The sequence below is a fragment of the Aethalodelphis obliquidens genome, unplaced genomic scaffold (assembly GCF_003676395.1).
Source record: "Aethalodelphis obliquidens isolate GAN/ISIS:26980383/991018 unplaced genomic scaffold, ASM367639v1 scaffold19, whole genome shotgun sequence".
Taxonomy (NCBI): domain Eukaryota; kingdom Metazoa; phylum Chordata; class Mammalia; order Artiodactyla; family Delphinidae; genus Aethalodelphis; species Aethalodelphis obliquidens.
The window spans coordinates 17,492,652-17,509,138 of NW_020837963.1; the positions used below are offsets into that span (position 1 = coordinate 17,492,652).

General features: G+C 43.1%; 1 protein-coding gene across 2 annotated transcripts in view; it reads right to left on the reverse strand.

Moving 5' to 3' along the window:
* Nucleotides 1-746: 746 nt before the first annotated feature.
* KDSR (3-ketodihydrosphingosine reductase) overlaps nt 747-16,487 on the reverse strand; it is a 39,070-nt gene continuing 23,329 nt past the window's right edge. The window contains exons 7-11 of one of the 2 annotated variants that reach the window (XR_003435296.1): nt 14,190-14,273; nt 11,177-11,260; nt 8,591-8,692; nt 4,318-4,674; nt 747-4,089 (exon numbers count right to left, since the gene is read on the reverse strand). Coding sequence is in view for 1 of the 2 variants with exons in the window: in XM_027118706.1 (XP_026974507.1) it covers nt 4,555-4,674; nt 8,591-8,692; nt 11,177-11,260; nt 14,190-14,273 (390 nt within the window). In the remaining variant the exon portion in view is untranslated. Of the gene's footprint in view, nt 4,675-8,590; nt 8,693-11,176; nt 11,261-14,189; nt 14,274-16,487 lie in introns of both variants that reach the window. The other variant, XM_027118706.1, reaches the window with a different exon arrangement.

Genomic DNA, 16,487 nt, shown 5'->3' on the forward strand with positions numbered 1-16,487 from the left:
TGTAAGAGCCTTCAGAGGGATGAAGGGGGGAGGGAAATAAGAAATGTAATTGCCACGAGGGAGGGACAGATTGTTTATGCAAAGTCATACCCCTGGCGCCTGGATACCGAGCTCGTCACAGGCACTCAATAAATACATGTTGAAGGAGGAAAAATGGGGTGTATAAAATCAGGAGTGGAACAGAGGTCAGGAAATGTTTCTCTTTTTAAACGTCCAAACATAAAAAATTATAGAAGTGATATCTATGCCATTTACATATATAAGTTGCTCAAATTTAAAGACAGGTTAAGTTTGCCAATCAAGACATCCAAAGCATCTCTTCTCAATGTGACCAAAATTTTTCTATTTAAGGACGGAGAAATAAATATTAAGGCGTGTCCTTTCCCGTATCTCTCTTCTATGCCCTTCAAGAGTCTAGGAGATATTTCATTGTTGGAATATGAAGGTTTAAAGTATGGGAAATCAATTTATTTGTGTATGACACATAATTACTTAAGAAATTTTATTAAATTCCACATTTCTTACTCTTTGACTCATATATCCCACACTGGAGTCAAACAAACACTGAACACATTTGAAACGAGGGCCCAGAATACGAAATACTTACCGTGAACATATTACTTCCTAAAAAAGTGATATAAATCAAGCCTTGTCAAGTGTTTAAGATGCAAGGTTAGGATAACATTATGAAAGAGGTTTGTGTTTGTTTAAACATCTCTTTAAAAAAATGGACATTTCTAAAAAAGAAGTTTTTGAATCTGTAAAGCGTGTTCCCCATTTATTTCTTGTTGTGATTCAGAAATACAAGATATGAAAATCAGGTTACAATTCTGCCACAAAAGCTTCTAAAGTAGCAAACACAGGTTCTAATATATATCAAAATAGCCATAGGCACTCTTAACAGTTTAAAAATGTCTTTAGAGTTGTCATATCAAGCAAGTGTAAAATATAATAGCTATTACCTCCTCTTCAAAATACCAAATCTGCCATCACTGGTCTGAACTAAACAAGATTTAGTCCAGAATATGGAAGGTTATGGTTAGTAGGTATTTTTTCAAAGCTGAGTCACTAAGAAGATAAGGAAATGAGAAAGATTCAAAACATTTTATGTCAAAAAGTGTGAATCTTTTAAGTGTCCTCAAGTGAGTTAAGACACGTTTAAAGTGGAATATGATGTAATAAAATTAAATCTGTTGATGATACAATTCAGTAAGAAAAAAAATTATTATGGTATTGACTTCTAGAAAGACAAAGACATACAATTCTTTGCATCTAAGCAACTGTGATCAAAATGCTCTTGTCATCTAAATATTAGAAATGGTCTCTCAAATGTTTACTTCTAAGAATCAACAACATATGGCTTAACAGATCCAAATAGAGACATAATTAAACATATATGTGTTCGTATAAAGGGACCATCACTAACAGCATTTTTAGTTTCTTCTCCTTTCAGGTGTGAAAGTTAAATTTTAAAACATAAAGAACAACTCTCTTGACTTTGTTTTTGTAAAAATAAATGAGAATTGTTTCTACACCTTTTTCAATGATAGAGGGTCCTTGAACATATTTTGGAATTTCTAAGGCTGAGTAACGTTAAGCATTTTAAAATAAATATACTCACAAATACATTATAATAAAACAGTACACCCCAACCTAGCAGAGGCAGACACTTGGAACTGAAACTCACATAATAACCTATGTCTCACACAGAGAGATCCCACATTTCAACAGAATTATGATTGAACTTCTTCTGCCACAAGTAAGACATACCCACTTCTGGGTACAATAGAAAGTGTGGAATCAATGCAATCCTTAAAAAAAAGCCAGTAGTTTCCCTAACAATCTGACTCAGGCTTTCTCTTCTTCCCCTGAGCAAAAAAGCAAGTCGGTATAAAAAAGGTTGTACAAGAATTGAGCCAAAAAGGATAAAAAATAGAATTTGCCTTGTAATATGTTCATGGTTTGGATGAAGCCAGATCGTTATGTGATGCTGCTTAAGTGTCTACAATCCCTCATCCAAAGCCCTTCAGGCCAGATGTGTTTCAGAATTCATCATTTTTTTTTTTTTGCATTTAAAAAGGTAGTATGGGGCATATACTGGATATTACAAAACATCTCCACAGAGTCTGGGGCAATCCCTGTAAGTCAAACTCATTGGTATTTCTTCAGACAAAATTAATGAACAGCCCATGGAGTGGCATAAATAAAAACTATAATAATCTCAAGTCAGTTCAAGTCAGGTTTTGCTATCAAATGAATTACGGCACCAAATTTAGGGAGAAAAAAAGGAACACCTCAGTTTTCAAAGCTTTTTGGTTACAAGAATGTAGACCTTTGCCGTCTCTGGCAAAGCAGCCCATTCCCTGATACTATAACCTCCACAGATCTGCTCTCATGCCTGAGCTTCATTTGGGGTGGGGATATCTCCCCACCGTGGAACAGGGCATTGCAAATTTGTTAATGCAGTAGGTGACCTGGAGTCACAGTGTTCTCTCTGAGGATACCTTGAGAAATGTATATTGAAATAACTATTGCAAAATAGTTAATTTTATTAAATGAGGCATCACCTGGGACTAGATTTTAATATAGACCTTCAGTAGAAGCTGCCAACATTCGAGAAACATTTATGAGAAAAGAATAAAATTGAGAAGCACCCAGCTATTAATTTGTATCTGTGAATTAGGAGAACACAGCCTTTCCTCCCTTTCAGAGGCTGCCCGATATGACTCAACGTTGCAGATGATGGCTCTCTAAGGCTGAAAGATTCATGAAACCATTATGGGTTCAAACCACTCCCATAAACTGCAATGAAGTCATCCCAAGCACCTTATATATTAAATAATAATTTCTTCTGTCTTTGTCAGTGTTTGAAAATGTGCCATTCTCATGTCTTTTAAAAAGACACCATGGATTAAAGCCATTAGACATCTTACTTTGTAAAAATTAAGTCATTTTAAAGTCAAGAGTTCAAAAACTCAAAAGCAAAAAAGATTTGCAATAATTTTTAGGTCTTTAATCTTTTGTAGAATCGTATTGTTTTGTACTGTTACCGAAACAACCTTTTGTGTTGTTTTTTTTTAAACAATAAAAAAAAGTTTCTTCTTCAAAAGCAGTGGTCTTTTCTCCCCAAAAGGAACTGGAAGGTGGTAATGTATAAACTTACTGTGTATGCAGAGGGGAGGGGACACAGCGTTACAATGGAGGTGACTGCCCTCAAGTCGGAGGAACACATACAATGACAGAGCGAAGCAGGTGGCGGTGGCTAAAACTCAACAGAGGCACTTGCTGTGGAAATCCAACCAATGGACAACGGAGCCTGGCATCTTGAAACAAAACTCAGGGGACCAACAGGATTTCCAGGTCTCTACGGTGAGAGTGATGGCTGGGCTTTCTTAACATGTGGTACAGAGAGGATGTTCTCAGGGTCAGTGGGAGAGTCATAGGAAGAACAGGGTGATCATTTTATTTCAAAAACGAGTATCTTCAACATCGGCCTTGTCGTCCTACATTTTTTTTCTTAACGAATAAAACTGAAACATGCTATCATCAGCCTTTCTTAAAAGCTACATATATGCTACGAGGAGACAAAGGTCACGCTTTCTAATTTTTTCAGTTGCTTTAATAAATTCATTAATTAATTTAAAAAGTCAAGTCAAAAAAAACTGGTCTTCTCTTTTTTTTTACAAAAATATTATAGCAGTGTAAGCAAAATTGGAAAGGAAGACATGGGAAGAATAAGACACTACAATGGCATGGGTGAGCTTCAGGTCATCATGGCTATTGAAGAAATTGTAAACTTTTAAGCTTCTAAGATTTGACTTCTCTTCAGAAAACATTTTAGGAGCCTGCCTTTCCCAGTGAATGAAAAATGAACAGTGCCCTAAGCATTTGAGTCTAAAGAAGACAAGAAAGCATTATTTTTTCCGACTGGAAAATATTTATCTCCTTTGTTCCACTGCATTGCCCTCTCCCATCCCCCTTGTAGTTTTATGGGATCAAAGAGAGAGAAGCCACGAGAGTCCACCAGCAACAGAGTAAGTGAGGGACGTTACTATGCACTCAGACACAGCGGCAATGTATAAAATGCATCTGGAATAAAATACACCAAGTTAAAAAGAAAAAAAAGAAAAAAGAAAAGAAAAAGGCCCCAGGAACCCATAAACTGCCTCTCATGAAAGGTTAAAAAAAGTGCTTGGAAAGTACATTTCTGGACTTGATCTCTAACAGGGAAAAAAAAAGAATAAATAGAAAAAAATTTTCAGTGATCACTCTGGAATCCTGTCATTTACCCTGCTCACACGCTATGAATTCCCTTACCATCACTTCTCCGCCTCGGAGAATCGAGTGGTCTCCTGCTCCAAATTTGCATAGTATTAATAATATTCTCTGGAGTTGAACGTCTATCCCCCTGCTTGCAGCCAGGTTTCTGAAGAGCACTGGTCCAACCTCACAGATTCGAAAGCAAGACATGAATGTCTGCAGGCCAAAAACTGCGTCCCGTTTAGCAGCAAGCTGGTCAAATTATTTAGAAAGTCTTTTTCCAAGGGATAAGAATTAGGCAGTTTTGTCTGCAATTTCAGATTTCGCTCTCTGCATCATGCAGCGACGAACTATACTGTCGAAGCTTCCAAGGTAAAACAAAGCAATCGTACGGAAGAGGCCCATGGTGACTACCTGCAAGACAAAGAGACCTTTGAGCTCATGCAACAGGACGACACAATCATCCATGTCAAGGGATTTTAGGATATGTCTCTGACAAATAGTTTCTAAGACGCATCTTCCAATCCGCTCCAAGGATGAGTACGTATAATGAAAACTTTGTAAGTGCCAGCAGAACACGGAGAACAGAAGTTGTCTGCTCTGAGCCACTGGGCAGCACAGGGCCTGCCAGACAGGTAACGACAAAACATTTGTCCAGTTACTATATGCAAGTTATACAAAGAACAAAATAGGGATTCTTAGTAGTCTTGGGGTTCTCTGAGCTAGGGTAGATCCAGTGCAGCACCTCAAGTATCCAAGCTACAATCAAGGCCTTTTGGTTTAAGGTTTATGTTCTGATCATAAAAGGCAGACCCTACACTCCGTGCTGAGAGCACTGTGGTGAGAAAGCCCAGTGCCGGCCTCCACCCGCGCACTCCGTACCAGGGCAGACAACCAACTGAAAGAGGGCAATTACTATTTCAGGGTTGAGACAGCAATTAACCATATCCATTAATTTTCACTCTTTCCACTAAAGAACTCTCACTACAACACCTGTAAGTGGAAATTTTAAAAAGAAATAGTTTCAGATACACAAAGCCTCAAAAAATTTGCCTCCGCAGCACCCTTTTTTTAGGAAGCTACCAGAAGAGGTAAACAGCCAAAGAGAGCGGTGTCAACAAAGAAAGGCAATGTCCTGTGACGCAGAAGGCAGGGGACCCAATACCCAAGAGAGGCAGACGGGTCCCCCAGGATGACCGTGAAGGGGAGGCCGCGGTCAGCTAAGCACCTGACTGGGGGCAGCCACTCCTGACAGGCAGGTCAGAAGGCACCAGGAGGCATTCCTTCCAGTGGTGAAACTGACAGAGTATCTGATATTTCTGAGAGGAGATGAAGACAGTCATTAGGAATAATACACAGAAATAATACATTAAAAAGGCCAACAATAGTTTCAGGGAAAACAAAAGGTTGTATAAGAAAGGAAAATTAGTTATGCGCATTACATAGCTCAGCTGTGAAGAGCATTTAAATAGCCCTAAGGATGGTTATCTCAATACAGATCTAACCAAAATCACAATATCACTAAAAAGGGAGGGTGGGGATGGAGGAGAGGCGGGTGTGAGCAGGTGGGACAGGGTGGAAAAAGGAGAGCTCCATCCTCATCCTTCAGAGCAGAGCTAGTACCTGATCCCGAACTGAGAAATCAAGTGGAAGCGGCCACGTAAGTATCTGCCTAGAGATAAGGAGGTGAAGGTCAGAAGGTCCAGCTAAGAGGACAGCCTGACTGCTCCTGAGAAAGGTGAAACGCGGGATATGGGGTGAGGGTTTGCTGTTTCTCATAATGAGTCTTAAAAACAATTTGATTCTCTGAAGTGTGCGCAAGAATAATTTTGAAAAATGTAAAAACCAAAGGGAAGCTGGAAAAGGAAAACTCTGGAGACAGTAAAAAGATCAAGGGTTGCCAGGGGTTCAGAAGGGGGGTGGGGGATGAGCAGGTGGACATAGGGGAACGTCAGGGCAGCGAATAGTCTGTATGACGCTGCAATGGTGGATACATGTCGTTCTACATTTGTCAGAACCCACAGGATGGATGGATAACACCATGAATAAACCCTAGAGCAAACTATGGACTTCAGTTGGTAATAATGTATCAATACTGGCTCATCAATTGTAACAGTGCGGCCACAGTAAGGCAAGATGTTAATAACAGGGAGGGGGGAGGGGAAGAGAGGGTCTGCAGCAACTCACTAATTCCCACTCACGTTTTCTATAACCCTAAAACTGCTCTAAAAAATAAAGTCAGGGCTTCCCTGGTGGCACAGTGGTTGGGAGTCCGCCTGCCGATGCAGGGGACACGGGTTCGTGCCCCGGTCCGGGAAGATCCCACATGCCGCGGAGTGGCTGGGCCCGTGAGCCATGGCCGCTGAGCCTGCGTGTCCGGAGCCTGTGCTCCGCAATGGGAGAGGCCACAGCAGTGAGAGGCCCGCGTACCGCAAAATAAATAAATAAATGAAGCCAAATTTTTTTTTTTTTTAACTTAAGGGAATGAAAAAAAAAAAAACCGCAAAAAAAAGCAATTATACTACAGCATAATCAGAGGCTAAAATAGGGGTGAGTCCAAGGCATTTCACCCAGTCATGGAGATTTCTGGAAAAAGCAACGTTTAAGGTGAGGCCTTGAAGGAAGGTTGGAAGTTGGTCAAAGGAAAGTGGGGATGGAGGGACAATGACAAAGTGGCAGAAAGAAGAGGAGGGGCAAGAGGAGAAGGAAGAGGGGTGACAGGGCCGGAGGTCAGAGGGCCGCGCCACAGGGGCTGGGAGTCTGTGTCCTGTGCATCCGTGCCAGCCGGTGATGCCAGGTGAGAATGCAGACCCTGGGCTGCTGGGTCTCCAAGAAAAATCCAAAATCTCGACTTTGAACGTAAATCTAATTTTGAAACTATTCTATTTCCACACGCAGGCTCATACCAGATGGACCAAACAGAACGTTTCACAGGCGCGTGGCTCCCCGGTTCACAACCTCTGGCGCACAGAGCCTCAGGCACGGAGTGTCCCGGTCTGAGCTGCACGAGCAGTGACAGGGCCAGGAAAGTGGGCCGACCCAGGACGAGAGGGCGGGCGGACAGAGCTGCCCCGATGTGAGGGGCAGGAGAAGCTGGGTGGGCGATGACACGCCCGTTTCTGGTTGGTCTCGGAAGTGAACGTGAACACTGATCACGGGGGCAGGGAATACAGAACTGCTGACAGAAGGCAGGGGGCAGGATGCTGGGGAAAATACTATAAAGTCTTCCTGTGGACGTGTTGAACTTCAGACGTAAAGTCACAGCCCAGGGAAAACATCTAAAAGAAATGTAGTGGCTCGTCCTTTTTTTCTTTTCCTGGCCGCACGGCACACGGGATCTTAGTTCCCCGACCGGGGATCGAACCCGCACCCCCTGCAGCGGAAGAGCAGAGTCTTAACCACTAGACAGCCAGGGAAGTCCCTAGCATCTACTCTTAAGAGAGAATCACAGTGAGAAGAGAAGAGGGAGGAAAATCAACACCTAAGTCCCGGGGACTTTCCGTCTGGACGTGGTCGACTGCACATTGACTGCACAGCGACTACACATTTGCGTAGCGCTTTGTCATAAACTGCCCACTAGTGGGGGCAGCCCCTGCTCAGTGGCCTTCCCACCCCTCCCTGCCCTCCTCCTACCCTCCGTCATCCTCGGCTTGGTCTTTCTAGAGCAATTCCTCTGTTATAACTCTCATTACGCTGCACTGTACTAACCTCACCATTCTTATCAGTCTCTCCCTCTAGACTGCAAGCCCCCTGAGGTCAGAGAGGTTGCCTTACCTCTGATGCTCCAGTAGCAAACACGGCACCCGGCTCATCAAGGAGCAGTTAACTTTTGTGTGTGTTCTGGATGAACTATAATTTCCGTGAGGGCAGGGATTGCGTTGAATCCCTGACTTATCTCCCTAAGCTTCTGTGGCCTGACCCACAGGAAATTGTTCCAGTCTAATATTCCAGGACTTTCAGGCAAGTCCACCCCATCCCCCTAGTGACAGAGATTTCCATTTTTCAAACACAGAAGATGAGTGATTCTCAGAGGAGAACCCAGATTAACACCCCAATAGCAGAGACAGTGTTTTCTCTCTATATCCACAGTACCCAGCATGAAAGTCTTCTTCCCAGACTAAATTCCTCAAGTTACAGCTTTAACCTACTTCCTTTTTACTTCTCCCAGGTAAAGGAAGAAAAAAGTTGATACTTCAATAAAAATTCTTCACATCCTCATGTAAAGTTGCTATGTCTTCCTTTAGCCTTTTCTCATTGAGGTTCACTGAGAGGTGCCTGTTGTCTGTCTGTGTGTCCATCGGTCCGGAGGCCTAGGCACAGCTCAGCTCACCTGCTGGAGCCCTTCAGTGATGGACGTTACCGGAGCCATTCCACAGGTCAGGGACGAGAGCATGTACCCATCTGAGCCGATGGAACTGTTGAAATTTCCTTGCTAAAACAGAAGGAAAAGAAAAGACAGAGGCAATAGTAGCGACATGGGAAGGAATCAACTCAGTCACATTGGAAACAATGACGTGTGTCTGTTCACTTCAGGTAGGAGGAGAGGGTAACAAAGCACATGTCGCAGCTCAGAGCCGAACGTGGCCTCAGCAGATGGGCTGGGATGGCTGAACAGCCACTTCTCAAAATGTGGGTCCATGGACCCTGAGTGTCCTGAGACCCTTCCACGAGGACAACACGATTGTCATGATGATACTAAGACGTTAAATGCCTTTTTCACCCAGTGACACTTGCACTGACAGGCAAAACTGCTGTCTCATTAGCACAGACCACACTGGTGGTGCCTCTCCACTGCCACACACACTTGCAGTGATAAATAAATACACAAAGAAAACAGAAATTGTTTAAATCTCCAAAAAATTTTTAAATGTCAGTTTTGCTTAAAAATGCCCTTGATAAAGCAGTAAAATTAATCGTTTTGTTAAATCTCAACCCTTGAGGACATGTCCTAATATTCTGTGACATCCACATGGAAGGGGACAGATGCCTGGAAGAAGAGCCCTCCTCCACCCGCAGTCAGGAAAGGTCCTGCTTTCTCTGCAGAACACTATTTTTACATGCAAGAACCATGGACTGACAATCTGTGGTTATTCAAACACGGGTATCCGGAAGAGACTTGGCAGAAAATGAATGAAAGGACTGTCGCTTCAAGGAAAACTGGCAGCTTTTGTGATCGATGTTCAGATCTGAGATTTCAAGGAAAAATTAAGAATTGGGAAAATGTACATCTGCCATTTTGAGACTGTCAGCTTCCCAATGCAGAAAGACTTTTATAGTAAGATCAGCAGTGATAGTAATGAATGTCATTTTTTTGATAACTCAAGGAATCCATATTTTCCAAATGACTAATGCATAATGTTACAAAACCATGAATGGGTACAAAACATTCGAAGTGCAAGGCAGACCAATGTAACATGTAACAGAGAACAAGAAGTTCATTGATAGAGTTTCAATTTCACATTGCAACTAACCTTTAAGAAGCTACTATTCATCCAGTTTAGGTTTTATGTCCCTCCCAAAAAATAAATAAGAATGTGCACAATTATCTGAGAAGCCTATAACATATTCCTTCCTCTTCCAACTATATGTCTCCTTAAGGCCAGATCTACTTTATATCCTTCATTCAAAATAACATGTTACAGCAGACCGAATGCAGAAGCTATGAGGATCCAGCTGTCCTCTATTAACACAGACATTAAAGAACCAGTGAAATGTAAAACAACACCACCCTTCTCACTAAATTTTGTTTTGAAAAATAATTTTTGTTATAAAAAATGCTCATTAAAATGTAATGGATTTACCATTGTTATTTTAAATGAATACATATTTTTAAAATGACGCAGTTTCAATTTGTGATACGGCAAATATATAACCCATGGAAACAAAAGTTCTCCGGGGTTGTCGACAACTTTAGAGTCAAGAGATGAAAAAGCGTGAGAACCGCCAGATTAAATGAATCCTGCCAAAATACGAAGAGCTGCTTCGGATCATTAAAAACATGGAGTGTGTTTGCTTTGACTTGAGATAAGCAGGAAAAACAAAGTCCGCCCAATCCGCTGGTGCCCTCTTTCTATGCCTTTGAACACAGTCAGGGCAAAGTTCTCCCCACTTCTGCAGATATTTTAATAGCCTTCGATGCTTCCTGTATTCTGCTCGGCTCAGCCTGAACATGCAACGGCATGGACGTTCCTTCCAGGCCAAGGCCCAGCCTCCTGACGCTTCTCGTTCCAATCGTCCCCAAATTTCCTAAATTCAACGGGTCCTAAGGTTTACAGACATCCCCTGTACATGTATACTTTTCTGCGTGTGGGTTAACGGGAATGTTGCCAAAAAGCTTGCGGCACATATGCTGTCCTACAGAATAGCACCTGGTTTCTAAAAATACCATTTCTGACTCAGAATAAACTCGGTAGCCTGGAAGTGCATTAGCTGAGTTGACAGGATGATGGCCCAGTGGGCTTGTGGTACTTTCTTATTAGTAAACATTTGGGAAAAGGATACTGGGAAGCAGGAAGGTGAAAGAAAAATCCTTCATCAACACATCTGGCAGTAAGACACCTAAAATAATCTAAAACTGAAAATACTGCAGGAAAGAAGAGGACAACATGCCGCACACAGTATATAGTACATACCGTTTACACATCACAGGTTAAGTCTCATTTTCCTTTCAAAGAACCGAAGTTCTCAGACTGATCAATCTGTTCCTAAGATTAAGATATATTACTAGTTTCCAGAACCTACTAATCAACATGGAATCAACAAGGGAAGAAAAGTACAATCTAATATTAGATATGATGAATTTAACTCACCACAAAACCCCAATAATTTATATTTTGAAATAAGTCCTGAGAAAAATATCTTTTTGGAAATACAGTACTGTTAACTATTAATAAAAGGAAACAAGGTTTTTACTTACTATGGCATCTTTAACAATTTGTTTGGCCACTTGTTCTGGTTTGCAAACAGATGTGGTCTCTGAAATAAGACGAGTCTCCAAAGGCTAAAGGTGAAAAAAACAGACATACCATTACTGCCCACCGAGTTAAAAAACAGTTTTACAGCCCTCCTCCCCAAATTTATACATAATTCCAGTTTTCTGCCTTTGAACTGATTCCTGTTTTTAGAATTATCTCTATCTAGATTTCAAATCAGTTTACTGATTACTGGTTACTGTACAAAATTCAGCCCAGTAGCTGAAGCAAGACAAGGAGACCCCAGCTACTCTCTGTGGGATGTGTCTCAGTTCCAATGAGGACCATCAGAGCTTAAGTTTAAAAAATGAAAAAAAAATACCTTGCCCTGTCTTTATTTTCATTTTTAAAAAATCTTCTTTGGAGCGACATGCAACACATGTGCTCAAAAATTCTTTAGAAGGGAGTTCCAGTTAGAAGTTTCAAAACTTAAGCCTTAAATGGCATGAAACAATAAATTTTATTTACCATGTAGGCTTGAAAAAATAAAATAAAATAAAAAACAGAACATATTTTCTTAAAATAGAATAGCATAGTGCTCATAAAAGTCAAGTGTTTCTTGATGAACCTAAATTAACAGAAAAGCCCTTTTTTTTTAACATCTTTATTGGAGTATAATTGCTTTACAATGGTGTGTTAGTTTCTGCTTTATAACAAAGTGAGTCAGCTATACATATACATATATGCCCATATCTCTTCTCTCTTGCGTCTCCCTCCCTCCCACCCTCCCTATCCCACCCCTCTAGGTGGTCAGAAAGCACCGAGCTGATCTCCCTGTGCTATGTGGCTGCTTCCCACTAGCTATCTATTTTACGTTTGGTAGTGTACGTATGTCCATGCCACTCTCTCACTTTTTCACAGAAAAGCCCTTTTGAAGGTGCCACCATTGATTCTTCCAGACCCCCAGGCTAACATAACCACATGTGGCCAGATACTCAGGAGATTTAAAGGCACTATGGCGCCCCCTACGGGACCCGCAGATCAAGGTAGAATTTTATTTACCCAAAGAAGTCAGCCTGACATTTTAGTGGAGGAAAAACAAAAAACCCCAATTTAACAACAAAATCAAATCTTCACAGGGAAATCACCGTCCTTTGTCAGCTTTGGCTTCTGCCTAAAAGACCACTTACCAAATGTTGCAAATCTGCTTAGCAGATTCCCCTTATTCATTTGGCTTAAATTTAGTTCTTTGAAATAGTAGTAATTTTTAAGAGGCAGCGCCAAAGAGAAATGAATAGGAGAAAAAGCTTCTAAATCATAAACATCTTGTTGCAAATATACAGCCCATGGAGCATAAGTGCCAATTTTTATGCTGTGCAGATTCACACTTACTAAGCATCACTATAAAAGAGAGGAAACACATCAATACCAAGTTCAAGGGGATAAGTTCTGATTGATTCCTTTCTCCCCCACTTTGTTTGCTCAGAGAGTGCCTACCACGTGTCAAGGCAGGTTCATCTGAACAAAGTGCAGAGCTGGCATTCAGCTCAGGATGACTGACAGTCACTGTATTAATGTTAATGTCCAGAGGTAATGAACACTATAGAGAAAAATAAGGCCAGGGAAGAGGATTCACATCTCACGGGAGGGATACTTGAGATAACAGAGGGTCAGGGAAGTCCTCTCCAAGATGAAGGCTGTACAGAGATGGAAAGAAACACAGGAGGAAGATCCATTTGAATATCCAGAGAGAGGATGGCAAGAGCAAAGCCTGCAGGTGCGAACAGGCCAGGCAAGCTCAAGGAACAGACAGGGCTCCGGTGTGGCTAAGGCCAAGGAGAGGAGAAAATGCTGCGGACAGGTGGCCGAGGTCCAGACAGTGTGGGACCCAAAAGGCTCGAGGCCTCTGGATTCTATTCCAGGCACGCTGGGAGCTAGGGGAGCTGCACTCTTTGATATACAGCCAACACCAACATGTGCTATTTAATTCTAACTTTAAATTACTTAAAATGAAATAAAATTAGAAATCCAGTGTCTTGGTCCCACTAGCTGCACTGCAAGTGTTCAACAGCCACAATGTGACTTCCATACAGGAGCGCGCAGGACCATTTCCACCATTCTAGAACATTCTACAGGACTGTGCTGTACAGGAGGTTTTGATCTTTTGGGTTTTTTTTTTTTTTCAGTTTTGTTTTTTGGCTTTTTTTTTTACACAAGAGGGGTTTGACCAGGGGAGTGACAAGACCTGACTTGGGCTTTAAAAGGATCACTAGCTACTTTATGAAGAACCGACCCCAGCGGGGTAAGAAAAGGAGCAGGCAGACCAGGCTGAAGACCATGAGAGAAGTTCAGGCAAAAACATCAGCGGTTCTCACTGCTGGGATGGTAGTGACACGTGCAGTTAAAAAAAAAAAAAAAAAAAAGGTCTGATTTGGGATAAATTCTGAGAACAGAGGATGTGCATGTCAGCTGGATGTGTGGTGTGAGAGGAGGAATCAAGGCTGGCCTCGCAGTTTCCAGCCTGAGCAGCTGGGGGAATGGTGGGCGCCGGGTAATGAGATGGAAAATAATAAGGGGGGAAGAAGAGGGAATCACAAGTTTCGTTTTGCAAATGTTAAGTCTTAGGCGCCCATTAGACCCCCGTGTGGAGACAACGGATCGGCAACCATTTCAGGTGTTTAAATGTATTTAAGGCCGGGGAGAAAATATTATTTTTAAAGAGTATTATCTTGTTAGTTAAAATACAAGCTGTACTCTCAATCAGAAAGCAAACACCTTATTAATTAAAGCTTGAAGATTCTTAGCAAAAATGGCCTTTGGAAATAGGGCTACATCCTCCAAGACTCTAAATGAAAGTTCCAGAAAGTTCGGAGGCCTCTTGCAAGCACATAAATTGAAAGGAACTCAATTTTCTGACTGATGAAAATGCCCCCAGGCCGAAGGGTGGAAAGACAGAAAATGGGAAAACGTGTTTCCTACGTTCAAAACTCGAAACAGGGCACAGAGAGGCATACTTACCTTGGTTTTGTTTTCTTCTGCAAACCCGGGGGTGTCTGTGTCTGGTGGGTAGGCAACTGTGACATAAACATTATACGGCTTCACCTGCATTTCAGAGACAACATCGACCCCTTCAGTAAACAAGATACAATTTCGCATCCTCCCTTATCAACCTGCACTGGCTGCCAGGCAGACATTCTAAATACGGCCCTGATTTTCTCAAAAGGTGGTGAGACCAACAGGGTGATTCTGTAAGAGGAGAACTACCACCAGGTGAATCAGGAAACTCTTGGCCCTGAAGATCATTTAGAAGTAAAGGCAAAAAGCTCACCCCAACCTCGATTCCAGAAAACAGCTGGCCCTGAGCTAGGGAGATTCGCCTCCTTCTAAGTTTCTTCCACTCCCGCTGACCAGGGGCCTGGGAGCTGCCCATGAGGAGAGCAGATGATGCTAAGGGGAAATCCGCTCGTCCTCCCTGCCACCGCACACCACTTGGGCTCGGTGGCCAAGGCCACGGGACAGGTCTACTCCTCGGACATCAGGAAGGAAAACAAGTTTGTTTTCCACAAGAGGGGTTTGTTTTCCTTCACGGCTGCTTCTCAAACCCTCGTTATGTGGATTTCATTTGCAAAATATATTGAGATCATTCAAATCCCTTCCCCAATGCCCTTCTTGTGCCACCCCACACCCGGGTCTAGAATTATATCCATCCCTTGAGAAGTGTGCTGGTTCAGGAACTCCCCTGCCAATGAGGGGCTCAGGGGTCACTTCCTCCGCCACAGGGCCAGCAGACAGGACGCTCCCCCGCGTGGACCCCCCAGGTCAGACCAGGACAACCTCACCTGTGAACCGTCTCATCCCACATCTATACGTGCAAACTCCTTCCCAGCTTCTCTTCCCAGCTCCCTGGCTCTCTCTGGAACAGAATCCTAGGCTTGTTTACCTCACTGCTGGGTCTCCTCACTCATAAACACACCTCCGACAATTCTAGAAGATTCTCCTGCTGGTCGGACAGGACACACCTCTCCCACTGACCCCGTGCTCCACGCTCGTATCTGGCCCTGAGGCTTAGTGGCGCTAAGCAGGATGGATTAAACCATCAGAATCTCTGCCATGACTTTTGTTTGCTTCTGGCTCACTGTTTAGCCGCACGGAAACGCCTAAGGAAGTTGGCAGCGGACAGGCAGCTGGTCATGAGGAAGACCACTGTGCATCTTAAGGAAGCTGCAAGTGACAGTATTATATTGCTTCCTCGTGTAACAGCCTCTGAGAGCATCCCAGGGTCCTGTGTTACATTTGGCTTTTTTTCTCCCTACTTCCTTCTGTGAAGCACGGTCCTCAGGGCTGCGGAGGAGCCGCAGGGGCAGGAGAAGCACGCGGGCAGGAGAGCCTGGCCAGCCAGCCCAGGAAGTGCAAGAGCAGAGGACGGTGTCCCTGCTGGTTCGGTTCCGGGCACCTAGGGCATGAGAGTGCATTCACTCAACATCGCCGGGGCCTGCGGCTTCAAGGCCCGGCCGTGCTCGTCAGTAGCTCGGGATTCGGCCTGGCAGTGAGGCTGATGAGCAAGCAATTCCTCTTCCACTTGTTTTTGAGATACTGACTTTAAAAACTGTCTCCCACGGCCCTGCCCTTTGCTGTGCACAGACCAGAGAGAAACACCAGCAAAAAAAGAAAAGCCAATAAGCAGTAATTAGACAGCCCACCCAAAGCCTGAAGCTGACTGCTCAGACACGGTCGCTTCTGCACTGCTCCCTCCCCGGCAATGACCCAGGACAGTGGTACTAAGCTAACATAAGACGGGATGTCAAAGCAGTGTTTCTCAAAGGCAAGGTTATAGCTGAGCTTCCAAATGGTTAAAACAGCTTTCCAGAACAGCTTTTTCCCGGGGTGGGCACAGATTGTCAGGGTTGGGAGAAACCAGTCCAATCCCTTTCTGGGTACTGGTATCCTCCCTGCAATCATGGAGCCAAATGACCCTCTCAACCTATGGCTGGATACCTCCAGTGGCTAGTAACCTAACCACTGTACTTATTTATCCAACAAATACTTACCGCATTATTACTGTGCCCTCGTGGAGCTTACAGTCCCCTGAAACCCTTGGTTCAATAATTTGTTAAAATCTATATAAACTATATCTACAACCTTCCTTTAATTGACTGATCCCATAACCCCGGCAGAAAAGGAAATGAGGTTCATTTGGCTTCACTGGTTCTTGCTAAGACGAGTGCTGACTCCTCAAGCCCACTTCTGCTAAGAATTTATAAGCCAGGACTTCACTGATTCCCATTTATGTAGCCCCTGTCTGCGTTTCCTTGTTCT